Genomic DNA, 12,599 nt, shown 5'->3' on the forward strand with positions numbered 1-12,599 from the left:
ATATTCTGTGTATTAGTTTGAAAATTCATGCTGCTAACTCAGAGTTACCATCCTCAAGCTCTATTCATAAACACAAAGACCATAAGACATAAGAGCAGAATTAGTCCATTCAGCCCATTGGGTCTACTCCACCATTCCATCATGGCTGATTTACTATCCCTCTCAATCCCATTCTCATGCCTTCTCATCGTAATCTTTGACGCCTTGATTAATCAAGAATCTAGCAACCTCCACGTTAAATATACCCAATGACTGTCTGTGGCAATGAATTCCACAGATTCACCACCCACTGGATAAAGAAAATTTTTGTCATCTCTGTTCGAAATGGATGTTCCTTTATTCTGATGCTGTGCCCTCTGGTCCAAGACTTCCCTACTATAGGAAACATTCTCTCCACATCCACTCTATCGAGGCCTTTTTTTTAATATTTGATAGGTTTCAATGAGATCCACCCCCACCCCCGCCCCCGCCCCCATTCTTCTAAACTCCAACAGGTACAGGCCCAGAAGACATCCTGGTGAATCCATTCCACACTCTCTTGAGTACTATCTTCTGCTTTTTCAGTAATTAAACCTACACACAGTCAACCAGCTAAGATCTGACCAAGGTTTTATATAGCTGGAGTATAAACTCACTATTTCTGTTTTCAGTGCAAGAGCGAGAGAGAGTGCAAGAGAGACAGAGAAAGGAGGGAAGGGAAAAAGGGGGGAGAGTGGGACGGAGAGGGAGGGGAACAAGAGGGCGTGAGAAAGCACACAAGAGTTTGGCTGAAAGAGGGCAGTGAAAAGTCATTAGTTGCAGAAGACACAGACATTACCCTGGCAAAAGCAAATCAGTTATGGAGATGTACTCCTTTTGGGTGCAATATCAACAGACAATCATAAAATTCAATGATACTTTTCAATTTTGTAAAAAAAATGTCCAAACCTCGAGCTTCAATCTCCCGAATGCACATGTCCACCACCATAGGCCTCTGCGTATTGTGTGCTTTTACCAGTGTTGTCAGGTCACAACTGTACACCTTCTTGATTCTTTTGAGGTCAGGCTGACAATCATTAGGTACAAACTTCGAACACTGCTTATGTACATTCAAACCACAATCTGAAATAAAAATTAAACACAGGTATAATTGCAGGGAATTTTACCATGAAAAGCTTAGCAAGTTCGCAGCTTAGCACATCATTATATTATACACTCAGTGGCCACTTTATTAGGTACAGGAATGAAACCGGTTGTTGTCACCTGCTGCTATAGCCCATCCAGTTCTAGGTTCAACATGTTGTGCATTAGGAGATGCTATTCTGTATACCGCTGTTATAACACATCCCTATTTGAGTTAGTGTCACCTTCCTGTCAGCTTCCACCAGTCTGACCTCTCTCATTAACGAGGTATCATTGCCCATTGAACTGCTGCTCACTGGATGTTTTTTTTTCTGTTTTTCACATCACTTTCTGTAAACTTTAGAGACAATTGAGCATGAAATTCCCAGGAGATCAGCTGTTTCTGAAATACTCAAACTACCCCACCTGGCACCAACAATCATTCCATGGTCAAAGTCACTTACATCACATTTCTTCCCCATTCTGATGTTTGGTCTGAACAACAGCTCTAATCTGCTAATTAAATTTGCCGACAACACTACATTGACCAGCCTAATCTCAAACAATAACGAGGTGGCCTACAAGGAAGAAGTCATCTCTCTCACACAGTGGCGTCAAGAAAACAACCTCTCCCTCAATGTTGCAAAAACAAAGGAACTGGTTGTGGATTACCGGAGGAATGGAGATGGGCTAAACCCTTTTGACATCAATAGACCTGGGGTTGAGAGGGTAAACAGCTTTAAGTTCCTTGGCATACACATCACCGAGGATCTCACATGGCCTGTACATACCAGCTGTGTGGAGAAAAAGGCACAACAGTGCCTCTTTCACCTCAGACTGTTGAGGAAGTTTGTTATGGGCCCCCAAATCCTAAGAACTTTCTACAGGGGCACAATTAAGAGCATCCTGACTGGCTGCATCACTGTCTGGTATGGGAACTGTACCTCCCTTAATCGCAGGATTCTGCAGAGAGTGGTGCGAACAGCCCAGCGCATCTGTGGTTGTGAACTTCCCATGATTCAGGACATCTACAAGGACAGGTGTGTAAAAAGGGCCCGTAGGTTCATTGGGAACCCGAGTCACCCCAACCATAATCTATTCCAGCTGCTACCATCCGGTAAACGGTACCGTAGAATAAATGCCAGGACCAACAGGCTTCAGGACAGCTTCTTCCACCAGGCCATCAGACTGATGAACTCATGCTGATTTGAGTGTCTTTCTATGTTACATTGACTGTTCTATTTATTATAAATTACTATGATTGCACATTGCACACTTAGACAGAGACATATGAGGAATGCATGCTGTACGTCTACATACTTTTATGGATTGAGTTGCTGTCACATGATTGGCTGTTTAGATATTTGCATTTATGAGGTGCACAGGCGTACCTAATAAAGTTTTCACTCAGTGTAGCAATCTTGTATAGAATGCTTTAAACCTTTAAATAAATTTCAAGCTGAAAGAAATACAGCGAATGCCCGATAATTCGGTGCATTCACAGTAGAACAAATAATACAATAGAGTTAAAGAAAAGCTACACACAACAAACAACCAATATGCAAAAGAAGACAAACTGTGCAAATACAAAAAAAACAAAAACAACTAAATAAATAATGTTTGAGAATGTAAGTTGTGGAATCCTTGAAAGTGAGTGCACAAGTTGTGGCAACATTAGCACATCTGCTAACACTTAGCAACACCATGAGCACTTTGAACATTTTGAACTAAAATGGACTTCTAAAATTCTAATTATGATCCTTCTTATGGAAATAGTGTACAATATGTTTAATTTATGTTTTTTTGTGAATGCTGTCTATGTGATGCTGTGTGTTTGTGATGTTGTTATAATCAAGTTTTTGACTGCACCTATGTATACATGTACTTGTGTCTACGACAATAAACTTGACTTTGACCTTTAAAGGGAGCACCAGATCCAAGGCCCTGTTGAGTGGGAAGGGAATATTGCAAACATTACCTAGTTACCAAATAGTTCAGATAGCGAAGTTCTACTGTAAATGGAAACTATTTTCCATTCTAAAGCTCAAAGTAAATGTCACCATATCCTACCCTGAGATTCATGTTCCTGCAGGCATTCACAATAGAATAAAGAAATACAATAGAATCAATGAAAAAACTACACACAAAGACAAACAGCACCAGCTTACCCGCCATTGAGGACACACAGCATACAGAGAATGGTGCCAGATAAATGCCAGCAATGTCATGAAGGATTCCACACCACCCTGCTTAAGGACTGTTTGTTCCACTCCCATCAGAGAAGAGGCGACACAGCGTCCACACCCGGACCACCAGCCTCAAAAACAGGTACTTCCTTCCAAGCAATCAGGCTGATCAATACCTCTAACCACCCTACCACCCCTGCCACAACTACAGCTACATCAGCCACTCATCTCCCAAGCTCCTCAGCTCTTTTATCCCCCCATTCACTGTCACTTTACACTGACACTCCACACCTCATACCCACACTGACACACTCCTCTCCACAGTCCCCCACCACCCCCTTCATCCCCCATTCACTGTCACTGTACACTGACACTCCACACCTCATACCGACACTGACACACTCCTCTCCACAGACCCCCACCACCCCCTTCATCCCCCCATTCACTGTCACTTTACACTGACACTCCACACCTCATACCCACACTGACACACCCCTCTCCACAGTCCCTCACCACCCCCTTCATCCCCCATTCACTGTCACTGTACACTGACACTCCACACCTCATACCCACACTGACACACTCCTCTCCACAGTCCCTCACCACCCCCTTCATCCCCCCATTCACTGTCACTTTACACTGACACTCCACACCTCATACCCACACTGACACACTCCTCTCCACAGTCCCTCACCACCCCCTTCATCCCCCCATTCACTGTCACTTTACACTGACACTCCACACCTCATACCCACACTGACACACTCCTCTCCACAGTCCCTCACCACCCCCTTCATCCCCCCACTCACTGTCACTGTACACTGACACTCCACACCTCATACCCACACTGACACACTCCTCTCCACAGTCCCTCACCACCCCCTTCATCCCCCCATTCACTGTCACTTTACACTGACACTCCACACCTCATACCCACACTGACACACTCCTCTCCACAGTCCCTCACCACCCCCTTCATCCCCCCATTCACTGTCACTTTACACTGACACTCCACACCTCATACCCACACTGACACACTCCTCTCCACAGTCCCTTACCACCCCCTTCATCCCCCCATTCACTGTCACTTTACACTGACACTCCACACCTCATACCCACACTGACACACTCCTCTCCACAGTCCCTCACCACCCCCTTCATCCCCCCATTCACTGTCACTTTACACTGACACTCCACACCTCATACCCACACTGACACACTCCTCTCCACAGTCCCTCACCACCCCCTTCATCCCCCATTCACTGACACTCCACACCTCACACCCACACTGACACAGTCCTCTCCACAGTCCCTCACCACCCCCTTCATCCTCCCATTCACTGTCACTTTACACTGACACACTCCTCTCCACAGTCCCTCACCACCCCCTTCATCCCCATTCACTGTCACCTTACACTGACACTCCACACATCATACCCACACTGACACACTCCTCTCCACAGTCCCTCACCACCCCCTTCATCCCCCCCATTCACTGTCACTTCACACTGACAGTCCACACCTCACACCCACACTGACACACTCCTCTCCACAGTCCCTCACCACCCCCTTTACCCCCCATTCACTGTCACTTTACACTGACACACTCCTCTCCACAGTCCCTCACCACCCCCTTCATCCCCATTCACTGTCACCTTACACTGACACTCCACACCTCATACCAACACTGACACACTCCTCTCCACAGTCCCTCACCCCCACATCACCCCCCATTCACTGTCACTTCACACTGACACTCCACACCTCATACCTACACTGACACACTCCTCTCCACAGTCCCTCACCCCCACATCACCCCCATTCACTGTCACTTCACACTGACACCCCACACCTCATACCGACACTGACACACACCTCTCCACAGTCCCTCACCACCCCCTTCATCCCCCATTCACTGTCACTGTACACTGACACTCCACACCTCATACCGACACTGACACACTCCTCTCCACAGTCTCTCACCACCCCCTTCATCCCCATTCACTGTCACTGTACACTGACACTCCACACCTCATACCCACACTGACACACTCCTCTCCACAGTCCCTCACCCCCACATCACACCCATTCACTGTCACTGTACACTGACACTCCACACCTCATACCCACACTGACACACTCCTCTCCACAGTCCCTCACCACCCCCTTCATCCCCCATTCACTGTCACCTTACACTGACACTCCACACCTCATACCCACACTGACACAGTCACTGTGTTTTTAAATGTCCTGCTGCCATGTAGAAGTTTCCTCTTGCTGAGAGTCACTTCGTCACTTTATCAGTTGTCAGTTACCTCACATTCAGATACTCACTTTATGTACATACAGTCTATGTATACAAGTTAATCTTATGTACTATATGTGGATATGGCCACACTCAACAGCTATTGTACAGTGTTTTAAAGGATTGCTTTTATACTTATTGCGTTTTTTAAATTGTGTTCTTTACACTTAGTGTTTTAATTCTGCATCAGATCCAGAATAACAATCATTTCCTTCTCCATTACAGCTATATTGAAATATCATACTGGGAATATGAGGGGGAACTTCTTCACTCAGAGGGTGGGGTGTGAGTGTGGAACAAGCTGCCATTGCAAGTGGTGAATTTGGGTTCAATTTCAACATTTAAAAGAAATTTGAATAAGTACATGGATGGAAGAGTTAAGGAGGGCTATTGTCTGGTGCAAGTTGATGGGACTATGCATATTAAATAAAGACGCATACATAAGGCTCCTTTTCATTGACTACAGCTCTGCCTTTAATACCATCATTCCAAATAAACTGATTCCTAAGCTCTTGAAACTTGGGCCTTAGCACTCAGATCTGCAGCTGGATCTTCAACTTCCTCACAGACAGGACCCAGGCTGTAAAAATAGGGAACAAGCTCTCCTCTACAATCACTCTGAGCACCGGTGCCCCACAAGGCTGTGTACTCAGCCCCTGCGGTACTCACTGTACACCCATTATTGTGTAGCCAAGTTTCCATCAAACTCAATATATAAGTTTGCTGATGACACAACAATTGTAGGCCGTATCTCGGGTAATGATGAGTTTGAGTACAGAGAGGAAATTAAGAACCTGGTGGCATGGTGCGAAGACAATAACCTATCCCTCAATGTCAGCAAGACGAAGGAATTGGTTGTTGACTTCAGAAGGAGTAGCAGACCGCACGACCCAATTTACATCAGTGGTGCGCAAGTGGAACAGGTCAAAAGCTTTAGTTCCTCGGGGTCAATATCTCAAATGACCTGACTTGGTCCAACCAAGCAGAGTCCACTGCCAAGAAGGCCCACCAGCGCCTTTACTTCCTGAGAAAACTAAAGAAATTTGGCCTGTCCCCTAAAACCCTCACTAATTTTTATAGATGCACCGTAGAAAGCATTCTTCTAGGGTGCATCACAACCTGGTATGGAAGTTGTCCTGTCCAAGACTGGAAGAAGCTGCAGAAGATTGTGAACACAGCGCAGCACATCACACAAACCAATCTTCCATCCTTGGACTCACTTTACACCGCACGCTGTCGGAGCAGTGCTGCCAGGATAATCAAGGACACGACCCACCCCAGCCAACACACTTTTCGTCCCTCTTCCCTCCGGGAGAAGGCTCAGGAGCTTGACTCGTACAGCCAGATTTGGGAACAGCTTCTTTCCAACTGTGATAAGACTGCTGAACAGATCCTGACCCAGATCTGGGCTGTACCCTCCAAATATCCGGACCTGCATCTCGTTTTTTTTGCACTACCTTACTTACCATTTTTCCATTTTCTATTTATGATTTATCATTTAAATTTTTAATATTTACTACCGATTTGTAATCCAGGGAGCGGGAAGCGCAGAATCAAATATTGCTGTGATGATTGTACGTTCTAGTATCAATTGTTTGGCAACAATCAAGTTTAAAGTATATTAATAGTTTGCCATGGGCTAGATTGGCCAAAAGCCTGTTTCTGTGCTATGGTCTTCTGTGGCTCTATGAAGAATGACAATAAACAATCTGAAATCTTGATCACATGTGAAATGTAATCCAGCACAGTTTAAAGAGAATTTTTAAACTAAGCATAAAACAGGACTACAACACATCAATGGATTGAGATCTACATTTTAATATAAACTTGATTTTGATCAAGAAAAAGGATCTCCTGTGCAGTTCATACTTCCATGAGTCAGCAACAAAAGTGAAGTATTTTAAATTTACATGGGGAATGGAGAAGTATTGTGGAATTCAAGTCGTGTTTTGTTTCTAACCAGTGAGGTATGACACATTACTAAGAAACATTAACTTTTTTTGGCTCCTAATAGGAACAACTGGAGGCAGTCCTCAATTTTTGAGTTTCACTAGTTTGTACTATAAAATTTCCATTTCAGGCAAGTTTCACTTGGCATGAAAAGCAGTTCTGCAGGCTGTCTAATAAAATAGTCCTTGTGAAAAGTACAGATGGCAATCAATGAAAATAGGGATACACAAATAATTAATCATTAAATAATGAGAAATTCAAATACTTTTCCTCGTCTATGAATTGTGTGAAACCTTGATAAACTAGGTTTGAAACTTTAACACACAGGGAATGAAAAGGAGTTTAAATTCATATCAACCATATGCTGGATTTTTATAATGGACTCAGTTTCAAGGACTCGATATTTATTTAACCTTTTAATTTGGACATCTCCCCCATTCTCTCTCAGTCTTGAAGAAGGGTTTATTCATTGACTGTTTATTCATTTCCATAGATGCTGCCTGACCTGCTGAGTTGCTCCAGCATTTTGTGTTTGTTGCTTTGGATTTCTAGCATCTGCAGGTTTTTCTTATGTTCGCAATATTTATTTATTATTATTATTTCTCCTTTTTGCATTTGCACAGTTTGCTGTCTTCTGCGCTGTGGTTGAACAGTATAGCTGGGCAGTGTTTCATTGTTTCTGTTACGGTTAATATTCTATTGATTGAGTATGCCCACAAGAAAATGAATCTCAGGGTTGTATATGGTGACATCCATTCGATAATAAAATTTACTTTGAACTTTATAACTATCAGTTTTGTGCACATAATGACAAGATTCAAGATTGTTTAATGTCATTTCCAGTACACAAGTGTAAAGGTGAACAAAATAATAGTTACTCCAGATCTGATGCAGCAGAAAAAAAACATATTAAGATAAAGAACACAACAATAAAAAATGAAATAAATATAAATCCATAAGATAGCTATTTACTATATATAGACTGAGACTACGTCCACACTACGCCGGATAATTTTCAAAACGCCAGTTTCGAGTAAAAACGACAGGCGTTCACACTAAGTGTTTTTCAAAATATCTCCATCCACATTATACAGATATTTGGGCAAATCTCCTCCTACTGGGCATGCGCAGGACACACAGAAAACAAGCGAAGAGAAAACGATATACTTGTTGCGCGTTTGTCCAGTTACAGAGTAGAAAAACTTAAAAGGAATTGCTCTTGGATCTCGCACAGGAGGACTTAAAACTAAAAAAAAACAAATACTGGAGCGTATGGAGGCAACCGACAGGGACAGTATGACCCGGCTGACGACGAACATTGAAAAACTGACTAACTCTGTTGCATTAATAAAGCGCCTTGTTAAATGTCTGCATCAGTGTTATCTTGTATTTCCATACAATGTTACATTAGGCTGTTACACATCTATTGCCAGAGAAATACTTGCATAAATAGGTAAACCACCTTCATACAAGCAAGGACAGAGAACAGGGCAAAGTGAGTATACTTATTTATTCAGTAAGCTATGGGTCAAAGTATTTGGTGAGTACATCTCTAACCCTTCTGGCTTCAGTCTTGTTGCTGCCTGTTCTGAAATTGTTAGGTTATGTGGGGGGTTGCGTTCAAGAAAACAACGAAATGCCGCGCTGCGGCAATCTGTTCCGGCACGTCATGACAGCGTTTTTAAATAGTCAAAAAAGCTCACTTTACAATTTAACTCTCAAGCCGTTCACACTGACTGCGCGTTATAACAGCCGTCCGGCAGTGCTTGCGTGGTACCAAGCAGAAGCAGAAAAAGCGTTGTTGTTGAGGTGTTGTCATGACAGCGTTTTTAAATCTCTCCGGTTACCCCGTACATACTACAACAGATATTCGGCGTTTTCAGATTTATTCACTCTGGAGACCGTTTCTGAAAATCTCCCTTTTCGGGGGCTGAAAACGCCGGCTCAGTGTGGACGGGAGGTCAAAACGAAGAGAAAAAGCTTCGTTTTCGAAATTATCCGGCGTAGTGTGGACGTACCCTGATTATATGTACATAAAGTGACACTACGTACAGGAGTATCTGTACATAAGGTGACTGACAGGAAATGATAAAGTAGTGACAGCACAATCATGTACAATGTTTAAGGAAGCAGGAAAACAGGTTGAAGTGATAATTGAAGATTTAACACGCAAAAGGTTTGCTTCAAACAAAAGCTAATAGTTCTTGATCACCACACACAAAATCTGGGAGGAACTCAGCCAATCAGACAGCATTTATGGAGGGGAATGAACAGTCGACGTCTCGGGCCGAGACTCTTCGTCAGGACTGACCTGCTGAGTTCTCTCAGCACTTCGTTTGTGTTGCTCTGGATTTCCAGCATCTGCAGAATCTCTTGTGCAATAATGGTTCCTAATGTGCGGAGGAGTTTAGGCAGAAGAGAGTGAACCTGGGGGCAATGCTACAAGTGCAACAGCGATGATGGTGAACCTCGCATTGCAGCCTGAATTCTTCAGTCAGTCCAGGGGTCCCGCATTGGACCAGATCTCAAGAGCTTGGACCATGGCAATCCCAGCACTTTCATTGTGCTTGCCTGCCCACAAAAGACACATAGCTACATTAAAATTTCTACAGCCGTTCAGTTCCCAGTCCTTTGCCATATCATCTAAGTGGTGGTGGAACCATTGGGTTCCAGATGAGCATAAGTACAATGGACAGATCTCAAGCAGCTCCTGTACTCAATAGGCTCTTGTTCAGTTCTGATGATCACTCAGTTGACAATAAACTCAAGAGGCCACTTTATTAGGTACATCCTCAATATTTATATTTTTATTATTAATATTTTGCTTTTTTTTGTATTTGCACATCATTGTTTGTCCATCTTTGTTGTGTGCTGATTTTCATTGATTCTGTTGTGTTCCTTTGCATGCACTGTCAATGCCCACAAGGAAATGAATCCCAGGGTAGTAAATGATGACATATATGTACTTTGATTATAAATGTACTTCAAACTTTAAATCTTTTAACAAGGATCCACTGGAGGGCAAATCTAGCAGTTTTTTCCTATTAGGGCAACACGGTATCATAGCAGTTAGCCTGATCCTATTACTAAGCATTTTGACCTTTCATTCCATTCTGCAATGTTCCCTTTGCTTTCTCTGTATCCTCACCTCACCTAACCAGATTTCTGTGACATTCTGATGCACACTGGAATACAGAAATGTAAACATGTTTTGGTGGTTTTGATTCTTGCTCCTTTCACGTTGTTATACTTCCCCATTTCAAATATTATTAATGTAGATTTTAAGGACTACTCCCCATACTGTTTTCACTCTCCAAACATAATCCAAATAAAAACCTGTTTGACCTGTTGTAGTCACATTCGGATTTATACGGACTCATAATTTGAATATCAGCTCTGTTGGCTCTTTTCAGCACGAGAGGCCATCCCTTGGCGATGCAGCCCCAGGTTTAATAAGAGTTCAGGTATTTTGGCAGACTGCAATCAGCACAAGAGGTCTTTTGTTGGCAAAGCAGTGTGAGGGTTAAAGATAGCTCTGGTGCTTTTGGTGGGCTGCACTCAGTGTGGGGCCAAGAAAAGGAATGGAAGTGTAAATAGGGCAATCGTTGTTGGAGTGGGCTGGTGTTAGAGTGTCGCGCTTTGGCTCAGCAGCTTCGGAGAAAACAAACTTGGGCAAGCACAGGTAGACATTTAATGTAAGTAAGTGAGTAAGTTTCTTTTCTATTAGTACATAGCTAGTGGACTGAGAATGGCTTTGGAGATAGTGGTAAGTTCCTTGTGTGAGATGTGTGAACTCTGGGAGACTTCCACAATAACTTAATCTGCACAAAGTGCATTGAGCTGCAACTCCTTAGAGACTGCATTAAGGAAGTGGAGTTGCAGCTGGATAACCTTCAGCTCGTACACAAAAGTGAGGAGGTGATAGATAGGAACTACCGGGAGGTAGTCGCCCCTAAGTTGCAGGAGACAGGTACCTGGGTGTCTGTCAGGGGAGGAAAAGGGAATAGACAGCCAGTGCAGAGTACCCCTGTAAAGGTCAGTCCCCTCAACAGTAAGCATACTGCTTTGGATACTGTTGGGGAGAAGGTGGGGGGTGGAAATTACCTAACAGGAGCTAGCTGAGCAACCTAATCTCTGGCACTGAATCTGCCTCTGAAGCTCAGAAGGGAAGAGAGGAGAAGAACAACACAGCAGTTCCAGGGGATTCCATAATCGGAGGAGCACCAAGCAGATTCTGTGGACATGAAAGAGGCACCCAGTGTACGTTGCCTCCCAGGTGCCAGAGCCAGGGATGTCTCTTACTGGGGCCACGTCTATCTAAAGGGGGAGAGTGAACAGCCGGAAGTCGTGGCACCTATTGGTACCAATGGCATAGGGAAGAAAAAGGAGGAGCTCCTGAAGAGAGAATATAGGGAGTTAGGCAGAACACCAAAAAAAACAGGATACAGTGAGGGCAAGAATAGGATGATTTGGCAGAAGAATTGGTGCGAGGGGCAAGGTTCAAGATTTCTGGATCATTGAGATCTCTTCCGGGGAAGGTATGACATTTACAAAAAGGATGGGTTACATCTGAACCCGAGGGGGACCAATATCCTTCGGGCAGGTTTGCGAGAACTGTTGGGGAGGGTTTAAGCTAATTTGGCAGGGGATAGGAACCAGAGTGATAGGACTGAGGATGGGACAGTTAGTGTACAAGCAGAGGCAGTGTGCTGTGAAACTGCGAGAAAAGACAGGCAGATGATAGGGCAAAATTGTAGTCAGTGAGATGAGTTAAAGTTTCATGTGTGGAAAAAAAAATCAAAAAGGGTTATGAATACAGGACTGATGGTGTTCCTCTGCACCTCTGATGTTTGAACCTTCTCCCCATTTACATAATAGTCTGCACTATCTTTCCTTTTACCAAAATGTATTATCATACATTTCCCAACACTGTATTCCACCTGCCACTTTTTTGCCCATTCTTCAAATTGGTCTAAGTCCCACTGCAATCGCATTACTTCCTCAGCACTATCCACCCCTCCACCTATCTTTGTATCATCCACAAACTTTGCCACAAA

General features: G+C 43.7%; 1 protein-coding gene across 1 annotated transcript in view; it reads right to left on the minus strand.

The window, feature by feature from the left end:
• Positions 1-12,599, minus strand: part of chn2 (chimerin 2) — a 270,611-nt gene that overhangs the window by 17,780 nt on the left and 240,232 nt on the right. Inside the window, exon 9 of the mRNA XM_063069528.1 lies at positions 928-1,101. Coding sequence (XP_062925598.1) covers positions 928-1,101 — 174 coding nt within the window. The remainder of the gene's footprint in view (positions 1-927; positions 1,102-12,599) is intronic.

Source organism: Mobula hypostoma, chromosome 17 (assembly GCF_963921235.1).
Source record: "Mobula hypostoma chromosome 17, sMobHyp1.1, whole genome shotgun sequence".
NCBI lineage: Eukaryota > Metazoa > Chordata > Chondrichthyes > Myliobatiformes > Myliobatidae > Mobula > Mobula hypostoma.